A 25,109-nucleotide genomic window follows, 5' to 3' on the forward strand; every position below is an offset into this window, starting at 1 on the left:
CAATGGAGTGTGTGAGTGTTTTATTTTTCATAGTAATTATCATATCCCTTGCTTTGTCATGTAAATAAAGTTTACAGTATAGTAATTTGTGTAAAGTAAATCAATTTGATTTCATAAATAACTGCCGATAACTGACAAAGCAGTTCAAAAGAACAGTAAAGTATCAATTGATCCTCGATAACAAATGTGAGTTACGTGAAAATCTAAGTAAGTCTTTAAAAAAATGAATGTGGATAACAATGTGTAAGGTTAATCTTGTTTACTGACTTATTATATGAAACTGACGAAATGAAATGGTGGTTCCTATTTCAAGACATTAGACATAAAAAATCCATTATGTCATCCTTTGAAGATGATATCCAATATAACTTTTATCAAGCAATCGTTCATGTATGATGCTTCATAGGAGGATTAATACAAATCATACAATCGCCAGGAAGAGGCGGGAAGCTGATGTTATTTTGCCATGTTTACGAAAAATTTCCGTCTTTAAAATTAGCGTCCAACTTTTGAAATAACGATATTAAAACTTTGAGTTAACACCGAAGTGTAATTTTGTGAGATCAATTTTGCTTTAATCGATGTCGGTAACTATAGTCTTCAGTAGCAAATTGCATCAACTTGAACAAAGTCCCTACGAATTTCTGATGCGATGTACAAGGACTACTTCAAGTGGTAGTGGTTTAGAGGAAATTTATGCCTACCTATGACTTACTGTGTAGAAATGCTATTTTTACTGTGTAAAGGGTATCGATACCGAAGACACGTACGAAATGAGAGTTAATGAAACTTATGAACTCTTTCTTAAATATGATTAAAGGGGGGTGGCCGTCGGAACTGCGCGTGTGCGACGTTCTTGTTTATAAACAATGTATTTCATGCATGATATCTAGATGCATCACTTCAACATAGCTGCAACATATAAAATTTACAATATTCATTGTTAACAAGCATGTTTCAACTTTCATCAATCGCCAACGTACCCTACATACAGTATTTACATCAGTAGTGGGGGGTCCCTGGCAACCTTTGAGCAGAGTTCCGACGACCACCCGTTTAAGTCATTAACTAATTGTATTCTCCTTTAACATTGCAAATAGAAAGTAATGTATTGGTTCTAAAAACTTAAAAGTATTCGTGTAAATTTTGCGGAATCAAAACTCACCTATATTGAGTATTGCAAAACCGTCAGATTAGCAGGAATAAAGCACCTACAATGACTTGTAGTGTTATCTATGCAATATTCATATACGATTGCTTCACAAAACATAAATTTGTGACTTTATTCCTCCTGTCACTCATTTGTTTTTAGCAAGTCAGTGTATTACTTCAACTATATTCTTGGGAATTCGTAGTACTACGTTACAGGCCATACTAAAGATTAATATTGCCTTCCTATTTCTTATGGAACGATCAAAATTATGCACAGTGTAAAACTTTAAATGTATTAATATCAGAAACAACTTCATTCATAAAAAGTAATTAATTTATTGGTTAAGCGGCGATGTAGCTTCCGAACTAACTCGCATGTGGATGATACTTATAATAATACTTGACATGAAATCAAGGCAAGATTAAAGCGTTTCGCGTGAATCACATGTGACCTAAGGAGTCACTAGGGTCAGAGTTAGGGATATTGTACAAGCCAAAGGCCCCAAGGAAACCTGTTATAGCTCGTATCCAAATGTTTATGTCCACTTATCTTGACGCTGGTCGAAATAGTTTCAATAAATCGTTTCAAGTATTCCCTTTTCAGTAGAAAGACCACTCTCTGTATCCACGGTAAGCACATTCGGAATTTCCTTTACGGCGGACCATTAATCCAGAAAAATATTGGTCAAGTCGATTCGGGTGCATGTTGCAATGCCACCAACGCTAATTTATTATAAACACGGCAGAATGTAATAAATAAGCGAAATTAAAGGTGCAAAAGACTTCTGGTAACGGTTGATCAGTTCCCTGTAAGATACGCAGAAAAATATAGTTCAGTATGTTTTCGAATCAACAATAAAAAATTGATGCATCAGCACTAGTTCTGTATCTATTAAGCCATAGGAGCTGCTCCCACGCCCGAGAGACTATATGAAGTGCTGATGTAAATACCTCTTTTCTTCTAGTCTATTCATAATTTTCCTGATATTGCGGCTTTTGAAAGTTCGTGCGACATACATGTATTATACGTACTAGTTTATCCTTCGCGAAGTCCCAATACATCGCCATCAAATATATGAAGTGAGGATTATTCGTTCACTATTCTTGTGAAATTACATTTATTCCCCGGTTACCGACTTTGATCAGAGCTGTGCAGTTTTGATATTTTTCTTGGCTAGAATTTATAATATATGACCAGAGCTTTCAGAAACAAGGCCTCCATCGCTATTGAACTATAGATTGTTGAAAAAATTGACAAAGCAGTAAACGAGCTGTTGCGAGATTTTGTACTGAAACTTGTTTGTAGCCGTCAACTTTCTCCTGCCCATGCTTCAGCATTTCCAAACCGATAAATTGCAAAAAAATATTCAAACACTGACCTGCAGCTTCGTATTGATAGAGCGCGTCTATCTCTTGCGATGACAGTGCTCTGTAAAAGACTTTTAGGTCACTGATACTTGCATCGCTTCCGAGGTCATTGCTAGGATTCACGCTGTCAGCTCCCACTGCAAAGTCTAATGACAGGCAAGAGAATACATAAAAATGACGAGTAACTTTAAAAGGCTCTGTAAAATTTCTGTCTCTGCTCAGTTTGCCTGTTCATATTCAACTTTCAATATGCAATGAAAACTTACTTGTGTATTTATGGTCTGCAGTGTTTTCAGCTGCATGTGAATCAATGTCTGGTGTCTGCTGTACACCATCAAAGTACATGAATAAATGATTGATGGGGTGGAAGGTCATCGTGACATGAAACCATTCTGCGCTAGGAAAGTTGTCCTTTGCGACTGAGTAGACGTTCAGTTTTGTCTTCGATTTTATTGTTCTAACCATGCACTCGAGTCGTGGTGGCGCCATTTGACGAACAAAAATTGCAACGCCCCTTCCGTTACCGGTCTGACCACCAGATGAGACGATGTAACGTGGATTAACCGGATTCCCATCAGCGTTATCGGCGAGATGTGTATCGAAATAAAGCCAAAATGATATAGTTATGCCATTTGAACACTGACTTTGGTCAGCTAGACAGGTTCCATCCATATCTCCAAAGTTTATCCAATTACTTTTTTTAAAATGGACCACACATGTATGGTGAATTTGTCTACTGAACGGCGAGGACGTCAAATTGAAGCTCCTGTTGATAGTTCCAGACTTGTCTCCGATGTTAGCGTATATGATGCTAGAGCAGGCGACACCCGGACAGGAGACCGTGGGATTTGGATCTGCTAATGCGCACTTGCCACTCAGGTCCCAGTACATATATGGAGTTAAATCTGTAACGAAATATATGCAAACTGTCAAAGGTATGATATACGCAGCAAACTTTAATACCAAGAAGGCCGTGGGAAAAGGATGACTTAATGATCAACCATACTCTTAATTGCTTAGTGACGAGTCACTAAGTCAAGTTATAGTTCATGATGGCTTCAGAGATGTGAGTGCAAATCAAAACATGCTGAATAAGCAGACACATGCATGAATGCATGAAAAATCAGACACACAAAGTCAAACTGGTGCAGTAAAAAAGTAAGCTACATGATATTCTAACGTCAATTGAGTGTAGAATAAAACGTTCGACAATAGACAAAAAATTTGTAACGTAGCTTCAACAATAAACCGATTTGATCGATGACTCTTCCATCGAAAGGCTAAAAGAATATGATTGGAAAGAAAGTCAAAACGCAAAAGCCACTTCGGGTTTCCCTTACCGAAACACGAGGGCGCTGTATCGGTCCATGTTCCCATATTACATGTGGAGGTTGACGTTCCGTACATAATGTAGCCAGCATCACATGAATAAGTGACATTGTTTGAATGATGGAGTGAACCAGAACGCGTGCCGTTGTCTGGGATACCGGGGTCGACACAGTCAGCTACAGAGAAATGAAGAGTAGCTGTATCAGCTGTATCTCTTCTTTGGAAGGCTTGGAACAAACAATGCTAATCTATGAAATGTCATGAATATACGATATTCAAAGTTTACTCTAATTCATATCCATTACGAAACATGGATGAAAGATACGTTTAATAGATACGTAAATATAACAGTCATCATCGAATTCGACATTATAGACTACCTGTAAGGTCATCCTTACATGACAATCCGTTCAGCAAGGTTTGACAACTTAAGAGTTTACTCAAATTACTGAGCAAGCCTGACCTTGAACGACTGTTATATTTTTTGGGTTTTTTGTATCCTTCAGTTCCTAGAGTTATGTCCTTCGAATAATATCTACCCTTCTTGTCTTTATAAAGCTGCATTTGACAAATTCTCTACAAAATAGAGCAATAGTAGCGATAGAGTTGTAACGTATCAAGACGAATGAAAACAATTTCAAAACAATATCTCTACTAACGATTACATAACTGATGCCAATGAAACTCCTTTTTTACGAAAATGACAAATATGATCCTACATTTGATGAATTTCAAACTCTGTTACACTTACCGCAGCATGTCGGTACAATACTGCTCCATGAACCATCTATGCAGTGAATTACATGTTACACTTACCGTAGCATGTCGGTACGATACTGCTCCATGAACCATCTATGCAGTGAATTACATGTTACACTTACCGTAGCATGTCGGTACGATACTGCTCCATGAACCATCTATGCAGTGAATTACATGTTACACTTACCGTAGCATGTCGGTACGATACTGCTCCATGAACCATCTATGCAGTGAATTACATGTTACACTTACGTAGCATGTCGGTACGATACTGCTCCATGAACCATCTATGCAGTGAATCACATGTTACACTTACCGTAGCATGTCGGTACGATACTGCTCCATGAACCATCTATGCAGTGAATTACATGTTACACTTACCGTAGCATGTCGGTACGATACTGCTCCATGAACCATCTATGCAGTGAATTACATGTTACACTTACCGTAGCATGTCGGTACGATACTGCTCCATGAACCATCTATGCAGTGAATTACATGTTACACTTACCGTAGCATGTCGGTACGATACTGCTCCATGAACCATCTATGCAGTGAATCACATGTTACACTTACCGTAGCATGTCGGTACGATACTGCTCCATGAACCATCTATGCAGTGAATTACATGTTACACTTACCGTAGCATGTCGGTACGATACTGCTCCATGAACCATCTATGCAGTGAATCACATGTTACACTTACCGTAGCATGTCGGTACGATACTGCTCCATGAACCATCTATGCAGTGAATCACATGTTACACTTACCGTAGCATGTCGGTACGATACTGCTCCATGAACCATCTATGCAGTGAATCACATGTTACACTTACCGTAGCATGTCGGTACGATACTGCTCCATGAACCATCTATGCAGTGAATTACATGTTACACTTACCGTAGCATGTCGGTACGATACTGCTCCATGAACCATCTATGCAGTGAATCACATGTTACACTTACCGTAGCATGTCGGTACGATACTGCTCCATGAACCATCTATGCAGTGAATTACATGTTACACTTACCGTAGCATGTCGGTACGATACTGCTCCATGAACCATCTATGCAGTGAATTACATGTTACACTTACCGTAGCATGTCGGTACGATACTACTCCATAAACCATCTATGCAGTGAATTACATGTTACACTTACCGTAGCATGTCGGTACGATACTGCTCCATGAACCATCTATGCAGTGAATTACATGTTACACTTACCGTAGCATGTCGGTACGATACTGCTCCATGAACCATCTATGCAGTGAATCACATGTTACACTTACCGCAGCATGTCGGTACGATACTGCTCCATGAACCATCTATGCAGTGAATTACATGTTACACTTACCGTAGCATGTCGGTACGATACTGCTCCATGAACCATCTATGCAGTGAATTACATGTTACACTTACCGTAGCATGTCGGTACGATACTGCTCCATGAACCATCTATGCAGTGAATTACATGTTACACTTACCGTAGCATGTCGGTACGATACTGCTCCATGAACCATCTATGCAGTGAATCACATATTGTCCAATCATGGTGAAACCATGCATGCATGAAAAGTAAAGTGAATTGCTGTGGTTTGTACTGCCAAAACTTTCACCATTCATTGGACTACCAGGATCGTTGCAGTTTGCTGTATTTCATCAATAAAATGAAAGTAAAGTCAGTTACAATAAAGTTCTTTTCGTCCGTTTCTGGTCAAGTTATTCAAAAGTAGCACATAAAATCAATATGCCATAAAGATGAGTGTGACACACATTGCTGTGATATGCACTATCAAGTACAGCGAAAATGTCTATGGTTATACGGGACAAATGAGAGAAAATCATGTTTGTAAGATCTTCAAATGATCAAGTTCAATAACACAATATGATAGGATTTTGTTGTAAAAAGTAACTGTTAAGCCACATAAAAATCTAGCCCATACTTATCAAATTGACGACAGCTTCACATCATGCAAAATCTGTTCAAAGTTATCCGAAGAGATTGACACGACTAATAAGTGTAGCTAGCATAATAAATACAAATTTGTATATTGACCTTTTTAAAAGTTATATGTTCTGAGATTGGCTGCATCAAGTCTGATGAATCCTAAAACAAAAACTTAATTGGCATAGATATTGATCGTAACAACTTATGAGTGAATTGGGAATTATTTCTTAGTTTCATGTCAAAAATTGTAACATGTATACTTGAAGGATTTCCAAAGTTTTGCTTTTATCTTTTAAATTAATTCCTCAGGTTTCAACGAACTTTGTTGCTGATTATAATCACAAGAAGACATGTATATGATTATAAAGAAAGGCATTTTGTAGTTTCTTGCCTATTATATTTGTTGAGGGCGTGCAAACGATATTCACGATGAGTTATTGCAGCCTTGTGGAATATTGGAATGTGAGAGAATTCAAAGGAGACCGGTCAAGGACAACTATACGAACGCCAAAAGTACTTATACCGAAACACGGCAGCATACTCGATTCATATCTTGTGAAGGTTCCGTTAGCCGTTTAACTTTTGATCAGTTTTCATTATTTTGTTATGTTTGTACATGACAGAATAGTGTTATGCCTCTAACATTACGGCAAAACAGCGAGTGTTCAAGTAGCAAACACTATCTATAAGTACATATTGTGCGACGTTATTCTTTAATCCGGATAGGATTTATTTGTCCACAACAGCCTTGTATATTGTACAGTGCTTCATGTTTGCAAGGCTGATCCTTAATATGTCGACATACTTCAGGAAATAAGTATTTAAGCAAAAATAATGAAATATCTAATATCCAAATTGCGGCTATTGACCCTCGAAATGATCAATGTCTCGCACATTTGAACAGATGCACAAAGTATAAATGCATACCGACAGAAGTTTAATAACATTTCCTTGCATACCAAAAAGTTACAATAATTGATGAAGAACGCAATTTACAGAGTAAATTGCGTTGCCATCAAATGTACAGGTATACCAACAATAAAAAGTGTAGCCTATCTGAGTATATATTAATCGAAATTATCTCACCATGACATGTTGGGGCGTTGCTATGCCAACTACCATCCAAACATACAAGGACCGACGGTCCGACCATTGTATAACCAGCATCACACGAAAACTTAGCTACACTGCCGTGAGTCTCCACGGAACCCTCTTTGTCACCATTTGTTGGACTAGATAACACGGGACAGTCAGCTGTATGTAATTGACAAGATAACAACAGGGTTTGTTTGTCATTCGAAATAAAAACGTCGCTTTAGGTACATTTTGTCCATCGATTACCCCTTTTCTCGAGTCAGAAGTATGCAAAAAATGCTTTTTTACACTATGTCTCGAAGCATCAGGTTCGGAAAAGACAATTTGCTCATTGGTATCATGCTGTGCCATCGTTTATGTAAACTCAGTGAATTTATCTTAAAATCGTTGCAATGGATTTATTGGATAAATGAGCAGCAAGAACAAAGGGTCACGTGACAAAAAGTAGCATAAATGTACAGTATGGCATACCTGGTAAAGCCGTGCAATTGTTCTCGTCGTCATTTGCCAAACAGTCTCGTATACCGTCACAACGACGAGTTGACGGAATGCACTTGCCGTCAGCGCACTGAAAATCGTCAGCACTGCAGGTACAATTTTCTTCGTCGTCTCTGTCGCTGCAGTCTTGAAAATAGTCACATTGGTGACTTGGATCGATACAAGTACCGTCAATACAAGTAAATGCAGTGTCAGCACAGGTACCTACAGCAGGTATGAAATATCGAAATATTGAAATGGATTGGTTGAGGTAGAACGTGCCTCGGGGACAGACAGTCGGACTCTCAAATTTCTACAATGCTTTTCTGATCTACCAGTTGTAGTGGCTCATTCTAAAGCTCTTGGGGAAAGAAAAACTTTCAACTGCTTAGTTTTTCGAAAATCCAAAATTTAATTTTCCCCCATAGAGTTAACACAGGAATGGCGGCCATTTGAATTGAAAATATCGCAAAAGCTTGGGTAATTTGTTTCGCTAGTTCCAAACTTTGGACGATGACCCCCTATTTTTATTGTTGATTTGGTAAGAGAACGGTTGAAAGTTTCATTCAGGAAAGTTTGAGCAAAAGTTTAATACTTTCACTTTCGAGGCGCATACTACCTTAAGACAATTCATGATACAAATGTCACAGTTCCAAAAGACGATGTTCACAATGTCTTTTTGTCATTGTACAGTATTGACGTACGTCCATGGTTACAGTAACATGGGTTTTATGTTGTGTCTTTGGGGTTACACAAAATCTACGCACAAACGGAGGACGTGTGAATGAATGCAGTAAAGTACCGGCCTTTTCATGGAAGGGATATGGAAAACCTATCTCGACCCGAGGCAGTGCGGTGATATCCCATGTACAGTATCTGCTTCCCTTATACCGGGCTTTATGAAAATATGAAACATGCAAATAATATAGAAATAACCAGCAACAATTTTCCACGTCCTTTTTCAGACTAAAGCTATTACTGTGGCTGTAAGGATTAGTTTTCACAATATCATTTTGTTCTTGTTAAAGCAATGTTTCGACTCTCGGTCCCCAGCAATGTACAGGACCGTATAAGCCTAATCTATTATTTTTGTAAGTATCGATATCTTAATTCAAAAGGGAGACTCTGTGACAATAATGATGGCTGATAATCGTGACCAAGAGATTGAAAAACAACAATTTAATGTTGCCGGAGCTTAAATGTTTCCCCATGTGGCGTTTCATCTTAATCGTATCGTGACTTTCGAGAGTTGGGCAATCGACACTCTCATCATTTATCTGACAGCCTTGTCATGCTTGATTCCCTGAAATAATCCAACTTACCGTTCTGAGAGGGCAATTTCAAACGATTCGCAAGTCGATTAGTTTGTTCATTCAACCATGTGTTGATCAAACCATCCGTGTTTTTAACGTCCATGACTCTATCCATCAACTTATCCATTCTCCCAACTTTTACGAATTCATCCATCATCTCAAGACATATCAATTTACCTGTCAAAGCTTAATTCCATTTTGAAAGCTTTTATATATCAATTTTAGCGTAATCTTTTGAAAGTTTTTGTGTGAAAATCAAGCCTTGACTAGGTCACAGATGAAGTTGAAAATCACCTCACGTTCAAAAAGGACATCCAACTTAACACAACAAACATTCAAATTTATTTCGAAATATGTAATTAAGAGGCTTACCGACTGAAGAATTATATTGACAATTGTTTCCTGTGTATCCTGCCGTACAAAGGCAGATATAATTATGTACACTGCAGTCTTCTTTGCATGTTGCTCCATTTAGACATGGCTCAGACGCGCAGTACCGTGGTAAAGTCTAAAATGAAATGATTGATATTCTCAAATTTTTAAACCTCCCTGACATTTTGTACCCATAAATACTCAGTGCAGTTGACAGCAGCATGCAGAAGTGTCTTTCTCCGTACAGGCTTGGCTTAGATAATAACCCCTTTGCCTCGAAGAACACTGGCTGGCACACATACACTGCAAATTCTTCTGGCTTGAAATAAACCACTTGGTTTGTATGTGGCTTGCGGGTGAACCAGTTTCAAATATTTCGGTTTGCCCGCAATCCACTAAGATTTTTTGGTTTGCAGTCACGCCACCACAAAGAGTATGAATGGCATGTATTTATACCAATACATGGGTGGCTTATTATCAAGCCCGTCATGGCATAAATTTAAGCCGAATGGCTTCTTTTTAAGCCTTTCATAGTCTAATCTCATTGGTTTTAAATTTGAGCCACTGGCATCGTTGGTTTGCTTATATACCGACAAATTCATTGGCTCATCTTTAAACCAACCACAAGTGGCAACTTTGTGAGCATGGTTTAAGTTTAAACCATCCATGCACTTGAAATTAATCGGCCTGTTTTCAAGCCATTGTCATGACAGTCACTGGTTAATATCTAAACCAGAATCGTACATCACGTCACTACATTGATAACAGCGAGGACGGTGCGCATCAATGCCTGCATTCAGTGCGACAGATTGATTAGCTTTAATTTTGTCGTACTGTACAATTTTGGGATGTTTTCAATTGAACATAAGATAGAACTTGCTTCAAGTATGCGGGTACATAAATATCAAAACAATAATTTGAAGGAATTAATTGACAATACTGAAATAGTGTTGATCGCAAAATGACGTAATTTTTCTTTCATTAGGCTAACATGCAAAAATAAATGTTGGGCCTATAGGTCGGATTGTCTGCATTTCCCGCGAGAACAACGAAAGTAAAAACCACAATAATTTATGGCTCATGACGTGCCAAAAATATGCAAGCCAATCACCGCTGATGATAATTTAGAGCGTTACGTATACGTGTGTCCACGCGTGATGTGTTTCAAAAAAGTCAACGGTCACGGTCATTACGTAACCTTTGACCCACGTTCACCCCTTTGTAACATTACGCTTTAACATAGTTCAATTTTACACAATGATTCCCCGAGTCAATGTGAACTTCGTTATAGATATTATATCACCGTGACATATGTAAGAATTATTGTACTTGCTGATTGATCGTACTCTTAAAGTGACCGCTGGCTAGTGGAATCCTCACCCCTTCACTTCAAAGGGAGTGGCGTATGAATTCCTCTGTCTGCGCGCCAAGCCACAGCCGAGATGCAGTGCAGCCGAGACAGTACTCTACGCAGTCTACGATCGTCCACCTTTCCGAAGTCCTTTCCGAACTACGGCAGTCCCCGTCAGTTTACCTCCAAAATTTCCCATATAACAGTCGACAGCAATGGCTTCCATCACCGACGAAATATGACTTTGGAAGAACATGTTTATTGTTATGTACAGCGAAACTACATGTATTTGTGTTCATTCGTTCAACCATGGTACTACCTCCATGGTTCAACCATGCATCGAGTCACTCGATGGAGCACAGTCCCGCTAGATCTGTGCATGGAGGTAGAAAGAAAGAACCGACGTCTTTGGAATTTGAGGCAAGTAAGCTTTATTCCGTGTTATATTCCGTGTAAGATGTGCAAAGTCATTAATTTATACCGGGCTTGAATTTGTTCAAACACTTCGATCGCGTTCCGAAAACATTTCTGGGAGCCGCCATTCAACTTCCGGTACAGGCGGCTCAGTGAAACACGGATGCCCTACGCTCAGTCAATGTTTATGCATGGATGTAAAAAAAAATTACATCCATGGTTTATGGAACGCGATCGACATGTTTGAACAAATTCCAAACCCCATAAACGACAAGGTTAGTGTTGTGTAGTGTTTGTCTTCAGTAGTGATAAATCGGTACGACCAAATTCAGCAAATATGTAGCATTTCACATCAACACGCCTCGTCCAGTGGGATGTGCTTATTTCATGTATGTGGTGGAACTCTACACGGCCGTCGGCATTGTAGTGCTACTGGTGAGTGAGGTCGCAAAAACCAAAACTCCCCAACCGCCTCACCGTAGCGCTTCAAATTTTGCAGCTAGTGCATATATTCATATCAATGATGATTGCCAAGGATGTAACAAATGGGCCTGATGTGTGTGTGTCCCTTTTATACGGTGTTTGTATGGCTTTCATGACGGCAAACTGACTTGCCATGGTGTAGATGCAGGTATTCTCATACCATTCTTTCAATAACAAAACTAGACTGTTTCATGAATGATATTTCTTGGTTATGTTGATAATAACCTCGACCTGGCAACTTAGATGATTTAATACAGACAAACATACCTCACAAATCATTTGTCCGAAATGACGTAATGGTTGATATTGAATCTTAGTCTGATGTATAGAAGTAGAATAGAATTGACATAATTTACCATTTTCCTGATTGTTAAACAGGCATCAACTTCTCGGTTCTCAAGAGTGTCTTTTGTGGAAAAACTGCAGTTGGACAAATGGTTATGGTTTTGACGTAAGTATTGCTTGTTGAAAAAATTTGTTACCATAATTCTGTGCAAATTAGTAAAGGCACATTGGCTGTAAATTTTAGCAATTTTGAATCTTCATTGTTGTGTGTACAAACTGCAGTTTTGATAGCTATATAACAGTCTCATGAATACCAATATTCTGCTTGACAGTGTACTGTGTACATGTTTAACAACCATTGTTGTTGTTGACAAATGAGTTCTATATAGCCTTTGCGCCTGTCGCCAGGGGGCATGGAACTATGGGAAAATACTAAACGGAAGTGTGGTAAAACATATGACGACTTCTATACTTTAACACAGAACGGTGCAATTTTCGAGCGGAAAAAGTGAGTGAAATATGAAATGCATATCTATGCTAAAACAAGAAAACACATAATGGTGCATGGGACTAGCTCTGGTAAGTGTTCATGTGCATTGTTTAGCTCCGTATTATTTTATAACTGTAGATATCGGCGATTTTCAGCCTGCGATGCGGCCAAGTTGTAGACTCAATACGAGAGTGGGTGACGCAAACTGTGTCACATGGCCCTGCTGACAGTAGCGCCGGTATGATGACTGTGCGCTTCCCGAATCTAAGGGACCCGTAGTAGCTCAGCGGAAACAAATTTACGTGAATGTTCAATTTTTTTCAAATATTTCAAAAATAAAAACACAGCAATGAAAACATAAGTCAACAAAGTATGAATTCGTTAAAATTTTGAATTTTTACCCATAATTCTGAAGATTTTGACATACTGGCCATGTTACGCCGTCATACATTGTACATAGTGAAATGAAAGTCTACAACTCGCCCGCTTCGCGTGCCAAAAATCACCGATATCTACAGTTATAAAATATTACTTTGCTAAACAATGCACACAAACACTTACCTAAGCTAGTCCAATGCACCACTAGTGTTTTCTTGTTGTAGCATAAATATTCACTTCGTATTTCACTTTTTTTCACTCGAAAATTGCACCTTTCCATGTTAAAGTATAGGTCGTATGTTTTACCGCACGTCCGGTTAGTATTTTCCCATAGTTCCATGTCCCCTCAGGACTGGCACAAAGGGTGTTCATTAAATTTGATTTTCAACAGTAACAATGCTAAATATGCACATATGAACTGGGTTGATAATGTATGTTTGACACTCATCATGCCTTAAGAAGTAGAACAAGAAACTGCAGTTTTTTTGCACAAAATAAAATTACTTGGAAATTGCTAAAAGTTACAGCTGATTGAGCTTTCAACATGCTGGATTTGATTACTGTCAGATTCAGTGCATGGACATTGTGTAACACTACACTTGAAAATTCATACAACCCTGTTACCTTCAGAGGGCTGGTTCAGGGATGTACACACAGCTGTACCAGCCCTGAGAAGCAACAGAGACTACCAGCTATTAAAATAATATCCCCAGTATAGCATAGTCAGAAAAATAACTAGCACAGCTGCATTTACATCCATGTACCCAGCGTGTTAACAGTCCAGTACAATTGTTCTGCTTATCAACTGCAGTTTCCCATTAAGTCATTGAAGCATGATGAAATCCCCAATGTTTAGCTACTCAATACAGTATGTACATGTAGCATTGTTATTGTTGAAAATTTCATTTAGGGCCGTACAAGACTTCATTAGTCAATTATAAAAATGATCAATATACAGGCTATAAAACTTCGCATTTTAGTATGCTGTGGAAAGTAGACCAAGAAATTGTAGTTGATAAACAGTACTGAAATACTGAAGAAGTAGACAAAAGTTACAGTTAATGGAGCCTCATTTACTTATTTCAAACTACATACATGTGAAGTATATCATCAATGATGAGGGTTGCATAGCCAGAGTGATAAAATGCTTTCTCAAAGGTCTACTAACTTCTTTGCAAGTCTCAAAAGGACATTGCACTGTGACTCTGATATATCTTGTCTTGTAATAATCATTTTGATATTCTTGAATTGAAATTCATTATCGTGAAATTCACTCCGTAGTTTCACACACTTTTTGCCAGTGCACTGTTGCAGCAAGCCTATGACATTGACAGTAACTTGTAAGAGCTATCTTTGTCATACTGAGAGACTTGCCCTGAGCAGTCATGTCAGATTATTGATGCACCAAGAAAGACTTGAAAATTGTGTTCCTGCAGTCAAATATGTGTTTAAGAACATGACTGTTATATACTTGTGCAAATTCCCTAAACATACCAGTTTCTAGGCCTTGCCCTCATTGTACAAGTAGCTGGGCACTGAGTGTTTTACCAGGAGCTCATCTTGGACCGCAGAGTTTGAATGTTTGCATCTTTTATATGCAGGATGCTGGAAACTCACATTCTGTGGACGAGATGCAAAGCAGCAGCCCTGTTTAGGTGTGCTCGTCTATAAAGGAGGAAACAGTTTGTGTTGTTTCTTGAAGGTGTTATATCTGCAGCATGGAAAGAGACAATGTTGTGCTAGGTTTGCTTAGTTATGTAGGGTTTCAAACTTTGATTACATCAGATGTGTGAAAGGAACATTTCAATTTGTAGAGTACTTCTGGCTGACAAAGCTGGGATGAGAAGTAAATGGCTGACAATTATGAGTGGTCTGCAGTGTACAGGGGATTTCCAGTGAAACAGCTAGCAATTTTGCATCAGATGCATTAAATTATGTTATCAGTATGATTTTACAAGTAGCATTCATAAGAATGTCATTTTTAGTATTCCCTTGTAAGTATTAGATTCAATTATGTTGCAACAAAGACTGTTTCATTTCTTGTAAATTGCAATAAATGTTAGTCTGAAATTCATTTTGATGATTGTTGTTGTTTTTTTTAATGTAGCTTGCAGGATTTCTAACTATTTCAGCTGTTGTTTGTGTTTCAGATATTTTACAGTCCTGCTTTGTGTAGCTCCATCACATAGAGGACCCAATAGGCCATTCCATGGGATGATAATCCTCCTCTGTGTCTACAAAATTTGAAGACATCCAATTTAAATTTGAAGGATGGTCAGAAATAATTATCCCTCCCCCCCCCCCCCCCCCCGGAAATATGGCTAATATTGAACTGGTTTGTCAGCAAGCCCTACAAAAAGCCATAGATTGGCATGCCTGCAAGCCAGCTTGTAATGGCTTGTTGGTAAACCAGAGGAATCCTTACAGTGGTTTGCCTGTAAACCAGAATTAGTCAGAAATTGGTTTGTTTGTAAGCCACATTGCAGTAATATTGGCTTATCTTCAAACCAGATGGAACCAGAATTGGCTTACTATTGATCCATGGAAGTGTGGTATTGGTTTAAAAATAAGCTACTGTTCAGCATTATCTGGTATATTGGCAAGCCACAGTATCTTAAACATGGCTTGCTAGCAAGCCTAGTTCATATAATAGTGGATTGCCTGTAAACCATTCTTTAGTACTAACTGGCTTACTGGCAAGCTGAAGTGATCTGTACTTGGCATGTATATATGCCGTATCAAACCCAAACTGGCATGCACAAGAACCAGACTTGGCATGCCAGAAAGCCAATTATAAGCCAAAATTCACAACTCGAAACAATCCGTTTACTGACAAACAAGCCGGTTTATTTTTGGCTTGAATTTAGCTGGCCGGCAAACCAGAAAAATTTGCAGCATAGCTAGGCATGGGAGTGCTCATGATTTTCTCAATTCAGATCAGAATGGCAATATAAAGCAATAACTACGCAGTTTCTATTAAAAGTTGACAATGCTGCACGATCACAAAATAGGATTCTGGAAGAGGGGCACAATGTCACATTGAGTCTCTTGTAAGCTTCGTCAATATTTCCTTCATGTGTTAAGCTATAAGGGCTTTCACAAATTATATTCGCATTTTTATCCTCTGGTAATCAACTCGAGAAAAAACATTTAAAAGTTCCAGTTTCAGTAGATAATGGAAACTTTGAACCATTCTCTTTCATGTAATGAATTCAAATCACAGGTGGCCGAATAATTCGAAATTTACTAGATATTTGAAAAAAACTTAATGTTAATGTCCCGCGACGGGAAAATGAAATTTTGATTACCAAAGTGCCTGTTTAAGGTTCCCAAAGATATCAGGATGGGTCTATACATAACTAGGAACTAACAGTAGGACCTTTAGAGTTGGAAAATTTGCCGTTGACGTACACTGCCAAAACGGTAAAGATAAATACTGAAATTCAATAGACAGTGGGATTATCATAAAATACTATTCAGAAAGTCATATCAAGCTGAGTATATATGGTTAAAGATTGCGATGCGCGACAGTTATCTTGCTCACTCTGAAAGGAAGCTTTCCAATAATTTGACTGCTGGCTGTGATTGTTCTGAAAAGATTTATTTCTCACGAAAGGCCACTTACGGTCCTTTACTTGTTTACGACACCATTGCATATGGCTCGTCACTTGTTTACGACATCATTGCATATGGCTCGTCACTTGTTTACGACACTATTGCATATGAGAAGAGACACTAGTGATGGTAATATAGTAAGGCATGACGTTCACAGACTTGTAAATCGGGCAAAAATAATGGGTGTTCTTCTGAATCACAGAGACCTGTTGTACCAGATACCTTTCCCAAACACATTGAAGGTAAAAACTATATCATAAATATATATGGATCATCCATTTTGTGTGTCTTAGCCTTGTAGTTTAAGTGAGATCTATCGTAAACAATTTATGAGGGAAACCCTATTTTGTCTAAGAATTCGTTCATAGTTCTTGCTTGACCGTGTTTCCACCGTCCAACTTCATCATTTGAAAGCTGGAAGCACTGCTCTTTGTACTGTAAAATGGGGCGACGATGCCGAAATTCGCTTTCTTTTCTTGATGCCCCTTGAAAATTTACATTTTAAGTGTTTTTCTTCTTTTAGCATGTAAACGTATGATTAGCATCCTCCTGACGACTGTTTCCGTATTTTGATGACGTATGCATTTCACTGTGGGCTTTACAGATGCTGGACAAGAAAGTCGGTGTGTGTATGTGTAACATCGACAGCAGAGACCGTAACATATTCATTTCCATTGATAGCTCTGATCGACGTCAATCAGTGCATGATGTCGACTAGATAGACGACAGAGAAAGTAAACGGTGCCATTTGGCGTGGCCATTCTCAGAGTGCAGAGAATAAATCCACTTTTATCGTCAGAGGACGTCATCGTGTGCAACACGATATTCTCGGTAAAATTGAGAGTGTGCATGCTCGCTTAGTTCATTGTCAACCGCCACAATTCAATTGGAATTTAACGCAATAATGAAATTTAAATAACAGCGTCCCGGGTAATAAAACTTCTTATCTGTTAAAAGGAAGCAAGTTAACAAAAACAATTAACTCTTCTTGTAGTGTGTTACTTTAATTGACGGAAAGTAACATTTTGTAGGAAACCCTTGAATAAAGCTATAAATCAGATTAATCTGTTCAAATAAAATAATAAAATCGAAATGTGAACGATCATATTAATTTCATTATTGTAAATCAATCACTCCACTCGTAAAGTACAAAGCATTGTACTGTAAATGGCAACTTTCCAAATCGTAAAGTATGTTTACTATCAAGATAAAATGTCAAAGTTAACTGATTGGGAGAACATATTCCAGTTTTCTGTGTCAAAAACATGACTGAGATAATGCTTTACGATACGAAATTTTGGAAAGTAGTCTTAAAGGCATAGCGCCCAATTTGTGCAATCATTTGTTCAGAAAGACAGAAAGGTAGACACTGTGTTATAATAATCTAACATTGGATGATTGAAGGACCCGTGGTTTTTGCGAGTTCAGTAACTGATAACTAAAACGTTGAATAATATTAAAATGTCGGAAACACAGTTTTCACGATTCATCATTTGAGACATTATAAAGTGAAATAGGTCTGTCTATTATTAATTACAGAATTCACATCAGTTATGCAGTGACTATTGTCATTAATTGCGGTATGTATGACGACCTATTTCAATGTAACCGCTTCATTTTTGACAAATAGTTCAACATATCGATCATGGCATTTAAAATAACTGAGAAAGGTTTAAATCAGTCAACAAAGGTGTTAGATTTACACATTTAATGGAAATCTGTAAATGGCTCAATCGCTGTATGATTGATTTTCAGGAATTGACGGTTCCATTAATAAATTTTGATAAACTAGATCAGTGATTTTCGTAAGGTAGTTTGTTTTCAATCTCCAGATATCAAACAGTCGATTTATTCAGTTTGTTTATAAATAATCGAGGATGAATATCATGCGCATGTGTTACAAAGAGTGTTTTTATTAATTTGATTGCTTTATTACACCGGAAATGAATCTTAACGCTTCATCTAAAGTACAAGTTATGAAATTTGAAAATATTTTTGTAGTGTCCTTCATGCAGTCTTAACGGAATCAATGAATTTGAAGAAAAGTTGTTTGGAAACTTCCTGTGTACAGAACCACCTTCAATATCGATTAAACAAGTTGACTACCTCACTCTGATGTGAATTTTTCCAATGTACGATTCGAATCTTACCGACATTCACAACTGCATGATAAGGCTAAAATTACATATTCGCATCGACGTGATATATATCAAACTAAGGTTCATCTTCCGATGGAATATACGGTATATAGGACCTATTGTTATGTTTACAACGATATAGGAAGTTTTACTCTAGTGTCAAGAATGAAAAACAATCTCTGGGCCAAATTTCTAACAGTCAGGATCAGAGGTAGATGGGGGCATTCAAAATGAGCCTGCAAGAAAATGACAAATTTGTCTTAATATAAGCCTGAGTTGCAATTAGGTATGAAGTCCATTGAAAATGGCCAGTTTCTACGGGATGATTAATAAAACTGATGGATTCGTACCTGTCCAATAAAGTATTTGGTCCTGCAGGGGTCATGAATTACACCCATTTATGGCGAGTCTTCGTTCCAGAATGTGTTTCCCCACATGTAAAATGTATGCTAAATGTACTACGGTATACTTTGTCACAGACGTCGCATCTGAAGAATAGTGTGTTCTCATTATTGTATTCTGCTTTCCTTTCATGTTCTGCACAATGAATAACATGGGAACTTACCAATAAAGCAACACGGCGTAGAATCAATCTGTTCTACTGCAGCATTACTTAATGGACCGATGTACTGTCAGAATGTCTAGCGTCATTATTTTAACAGTAGACATACGAAACTGATGTTTTTTGTCAGTTTTTCTTTAGGGTAATAAATTTTTACTAAAAGATGTAAACGTAATCTTGTTTTGGCCCGCGCAAATCACGTTTACCTCCGATTATATTGAAAGATAACATAAATGTTGACTGATATTATTACTGAAAAGTGATAGACACAGTCTTCTTTCGGCAGCAATCGGTCCATAATATGGACAAGATTTTTAGGGAGTTTTCCATTATGAAAAAATCGTTTTGTCGGATTCAACATATTAAATTCCAGGTGTGGGTTTTTTCTCACTGATCATTCTAGCAATAGTAATAAATTAGCAGGGTTGGCAATTACTTATCACTATTCATCAGGGTTGAACACCGGCAGAAATACTATGATCATGAAATAGTTGTTTTCGTCCTGATATTACGTTATATCACTGTTATTACTCAACTGCCCTCGCCTTAGTGCATCTCATTGGATTCCACTTCACATCAATTTGATTTTCATTTGATATATACCAGTGCAACCGAGGTAATACAAGGCATGCATTGTCATAACTTGCCGTTGATGATATCACATTCACTGTTTTAACATGGAGTAAATGGTCCGGATAAAACACTATTTCCTATAGGTTGGATTCACTTGGCATCATTCTTATTCATGTCGATTACTTCACTTTTACTGACATAATTTCGATTTCAAGATCTCCTAAGCCATAATTCATGTTTGTCAGGTAGGTAGCTGGACAGTAACTCTTCTGTTTTAATGTTTTCATCATATTTAACTGCTGTACTCGGCCTTTCCATATGGTCCATTTTAATCGCAAGCAAGGAAAATATTAAAGCCTATTGTCCTGTAAAAGCTGCATGTTGTTAGGGCGTAACATTTCAAGTCATTTTTCGTGCTATTTATGACTTGCATATACTAGTCTGGAACCATGAGTATTGGTGTCATTGCATGGAGAGCAGTCATCGGCAAGTTTTCAGTTCGAATATTATTCATTTTTTTTCAAAATAATTTTCAATATCCATGGGATTCGTAGGTCAAACTTGAAGATTAAATCTGGTTGTGATACTAGAATTTAATCGAATGCTGACTCTTCCATTTAACTGATATATTGTTTCCAGTATCTTTGGCTGTTGATACTTGCTTGTTGGGTAAGAAATCAGTATCTTTGGCTGTTGATACTTGCTTGTTGGGTAAGAAATCGTAGTGATTCTCAGAAATTAACACCAAATGAATACACGCGAAAAGATCAAATAGTTATTGTTTCTCCTCATAAAATTATAATAATTTGAAGGTTCCGATGATGAATTTGTTGGTTGGGGGTTGAAAGAGGGGATAGGCAGAGGTAAAAGGGATTATTTGGCAACATTTTTAAGTCGCATTTTATGGGTGTTTGTTTGAGAGTAGAATGTGAAATAACAACTTTCAAAAAGTCTGGCTCACGTATGAACGCAGTATGACTTCGCAATCAACGAAGATTTATTTCTTTCGTGTGGAATGATGAATTGCTTTTCAAATTTACGACATTTACATCCATAAATTGAGTTATTCTTATTATTTGTACTAGTCGTTGATAGATGGCGTATGTGGAAACAGGTTTACTTTTCAATCTAGAAGGCATCACAATTTAGGATAACGTATGCTCTTACAAGACATTTCTCTCTTGTCTCCATCCTCGTCATGCTGGTGCATTCATTGACATGACATAGAACACTCTTACTAAACAAACGTTTTTCAAGTAATCCCATTTCACTCAGTACAAAGATTTACTACCATCAGCAGTCGCTTATTTCGATGATGAACACATCAAGTTTTTATTAAACTTTTATCTTTTAGAATCTACGTAATGCGGACAGATAGATATCTTTTAGAATCTACGTAATGTGGACAGATAGATAGTGTATTACATTTACATATACATTTTCCATACACTCAAAGCTTAGCAGATATCACTTCATGGCTGTACTTCGTACTTGGCTATGTGATTAATTGTCATGGAGTCCTGTTGGCCTTGATCATCCTTCTGATGTACTAAACGCTTTTCGTGAATAAAACGTGGCATCGCTTTAGTACAATATAGTGGTTATTTGTTGATGACATGTACGTTTTTGGCATATTTCCTGATCAAATTTCTATGCTGTCAAAATAATTTTGTGAGTCAAAAATTCTGACGTCACATTGACGGAACTGTGAAATTAATTAACTCGCTGCAAACTTTCATGTACTCGAAATATGGTTGCTAATCAGGGCATGTTATTGCACTTCACATACAAATCAAGTTCATCTGTCCGTAGCATAGGTTTATTATCGAATTATATTCAGCGTCAGGCTCTGCATGATTACTCTGTTTAAGCTCCCCTGGCGGCATCTCTTTGTACTGTTTTTCCACAAATATTATACCATCTTTTCCCGCGATTTTATGGAAATTTTTTTCAGGCAATGCTCTAGTATACGTTTTGATATGACGGCCGTTATTGACGTATCGTACGGTAAACATCCGTGTAATTTCAAGTCTTAACTGCCATCTTCTGACGCATCGGTTGAACTATACGCGCTAGAACATACACGAGGCAGATTTTAAACAATAAGCTCTCCCACAATGTTCGTTAGTCAATACATAATGCAGCATATCGTATTCCTAGACTGTAACTGACAACTTCTCCGGCAACTTGGGACCTAGTTTCAACACAATCACTGTCTACAGTCGATTTGTGGCTGTGCATATTTCTGGACGCGCCTTCAGAAATTATATATATATATATATATATATATATATATATATATATATATTATATATATTATATATATATATATATATATACTCAAATTTACCATAATTTCTCGTACAAAAGTAGTAAGAAGCAGTTTTACACATCTTTTGAACACGATAACATAACATTCCCTCAGCTTGAAACTTAAATAATAAAATAATGAGAAGATATTTATAGTACCACCGAGGCTTAAAATATCAAAAGGCAATGGTTTCTCACATACGAACGCCAGATTGTAACGAACTTGAAATCAAAGGTGCTCACAGCAATTTAAGAGCATACGATTGGTATTCTTTCAGCTGATATATTGTGCCTTGGTTCTAAATACGCTGACAGTTCTAGGCGTTGAAAATGGAGTAAGAATGTTACACGATACTATGTCGAAAATATCTGGGTTGACGAATCATTGCCTTGCTACAAGGCTTGGATAGATCCCTGGTGGTGAAAGATCGTAGATAGCTATTAAACGGTCGCCGGTTTCATACCTCCGAGCGAACGAATGATCTAATCTACGTGTACGTGAACGAGAACTCAATGATTTTACAAACACACATTCTGAAAGTATATAACAAATCCGTTTGATCACGAATCATACGGTTTTTATGTTGTGAGTCTATATAACCAATGCCTTGTTTTTATGAGATACTGCCGCATGCCGGCGGTACTGTTCTTTCATGGGAAGAATTATCACCCTGTTTACAATTAGTATACTCTATCCCTTAGTGACGTACTCAGACAATTCGAGCGAAACGTATTACATTCTGCTTGATGTTTCGTTTTGTTATGTTATGTATAATTGTACAGTCAGTTGTATATGTTGTTTTTACACACACTTATTGCATACAGTGTACTGCTTTATGTTACTGTCTCTGTGGATTTGTTCTGCTGTGTTACAAGACGCCATGTAAGCGTAGTTGAAACTTCTCGAGCAGGTTTTTGTAGTGATGTTCAACATAGCGAGTCCTATTACCGTAAGGTCATGTGCGATTTTGTAAACTATCGTCATGTTTTATATGTCTCATTGTTTATTATCCTCTTTCACTGCGTCTATCGTCACTCGCCAAGCGATCGTGCTTTCACGCCATATCTTAAACTTAGTGCAAACATTTAAATTTTGATCCAGACTTAAGTTTTCGAAAAATTTTTGCTTACCTCAACAGCAGATAATGACAAAGCATTTCTTGGGACATAAACAGCGCCATGTTCTGCCTTGTAGTCCTCAGATATTCCATTTTCTAGATTGTCGGCGTCATTAATCTGACAAAGGCTCTGACGTCTCCAGTAATTGACCGACTGACAAGATTCGCCACTCGTTTGACATATTTCGACACAATCCAATATACTGGTAGCAAAGGTTTGAAAAATTAAGTGGTTATCTAGGTAGTGAGAAAAACCGTCCACGAACGACACATCCCTCTGCTGCCATCGATCATGGCCCTGGCATATACTGTCACAAGTAGCTTGTTCCGTTATGATGTGGTATAACACAAGCAGAACATAGACACTGTTTTTACTCATTCTTGTCTCAGCAATACAACAGCGTTTGCGGTTTGTGTTTACTGTTCAAAGGCTTATATATATCCACAACTATCAAACGTCACGACAGAACAACGTTAGAGGATTTGTATAACCCTTCAACCGTAGACGGTTAACTTTTTTGATGAGATCAGTGCGTTTCCTGGTAACAATCACGTGACACTATGACACATACGTGTGTGTTTTTGTCCTATATCGTGCGTCAGTTTTATTAATTATACTTGCACTCAACAGTTTGACTAATAATCTAAGTTCTCCGTTTTCATAGAGTTCTCTGTCACCTGCATGGTCTGTAACAATCTTCTACTCTAAAGAGGTCATTTTGTCCACACCTCACCACATCATGCATTTCTTCATGATCAAAACAAACAACTTTACCGGCATTTTCGAAATCACTGACGTTGTTGCCGTCGCTGCCGACATTTCCATCGAATATGATAACAGAAATGTTACAGCGATGAATACGTTTGTCATCGTGAACGGTAACACAAGTTTAGTGGTAGCTTCGTTGTCGGTAAACATGGATCGATTACACAAATGACTGGTTGGTTTGTATTTTGAACATATCTTGGGCGCCTTTAACAAGAATGAATGTAACTATAACCCCAGGCTGTACACCCATAAGTCACTGGCAGCATTCTAAATGGAAGCTGACGTTCCATGCCAGAAATGTAGGCTAGTAATCGACAAAATAAAGCTGTTACGAGGGCAACTTCTTGGCTAATATGGACGCAGAATAAGTCGTAATCTGTTGCTTAGCAGTATTTTAAGCTTAGAGCCATACTCGCCGTACCTTATGGTTATCGCTAATGTACTGTAGCCACTTAGTTATATGATTTCCCATTCAGACAGTCTGACAATTATCGTAACAAAACGGTGACCTTCACACTGATTCTAACATAATTGTACTGCTGTGACGTAGTGGCTTTTTATCCCAACAACGTGAATAAATGAAAGGAGTACGTCCTTTCGGTATATTTCAATCAACACCCACAACTTTGTGTTTTTGCTTTCAGTGGCTTTTCAGTACAACCAAGATAGTTTCTAAATTACAGATATTTGCTGATCCTGTCTCGTCAGTTGATATAAGCTCTTCTTGGCATCAAATTGTTATAGCTGCTGATCTTGAATTTCAAATTTAATACGTGGAAACGTGTTATTTCAGCTTCTTTATTGCTAT

At 37.7% G+C, this 25,109-nt stretch overlaps 1 protein-coding gene across 1 annotated transcript; it reads right to left on the reverse strand.

The window, feature by feature from the left end:
* On the reverse strand, positions 1-24,005 carry LOC139152068 (uncharacterized). The gene is made up of 9 exons (XM_070725159.1): positions 23,546-24,005; positions 9,816-9,951; positions 8,125-8,355; positions 7,645-7,812; positions 6,095-6,259; positions 3,861-4,025; positions 2,787-3,425; positions 2,532-2,666; positions 1-1,959 (listed from the first exon to the last, which is right to left on the reverse strand). The coding sequence occupies exons 1-9, from the start codon at positions 23,909-23,911 to the stop codon at positions 1,952-1,954; spliced, it is 2,013 nt and encodes a 670-aa protein (XP_070581260.1). The 5' UTR covers positions 23,912-24,005; the 3' UTR covers positions 1-1,951.
* Between the last annotated feature and the right edge of the window lie 1,104 nt (positions 24,006-25,109).

The sequence above is a fragment of the Ptychodera flava genome, chromosome 15 (genome assembly GCF_041260155.1).
Source record: "Ptychodera flava strain L36383 chromosome 15, AS_Pfla_20210202, whole genome shotgun sequence".
Lineage (NCBI taxonomy): Eukaryota > Metazoa > Hemichordata > Enteropneusta > Ptychoderidae > Ptychodera > Ptychodera flava.

Excerpts from the sequence above, each read along its gene's own strand:
- LOC139152068 (XM_070725159.1), bottom strand. The coding sequence starts at position 23,911 with ATGAGTAAAAACAGTGTCTATGTTCTGCTTGTGTTATACCACATCATA. Across the intron at positions 9,952-23,545 it reads TGTCATTATCTGCTGTTGAG|ACTTTACCACGGTACTGCGC; the intron begins GTAAGCAAAAAT and ends ATTTCATTTTAG. Across the intron at positions 4,026-6,094 it reads TATCGTACCGACATGCTACG|CTGACTGTGTCGACCCCGGT; the intron begins GTAAGTGTAACA and ends ATTTCTCTGTAG.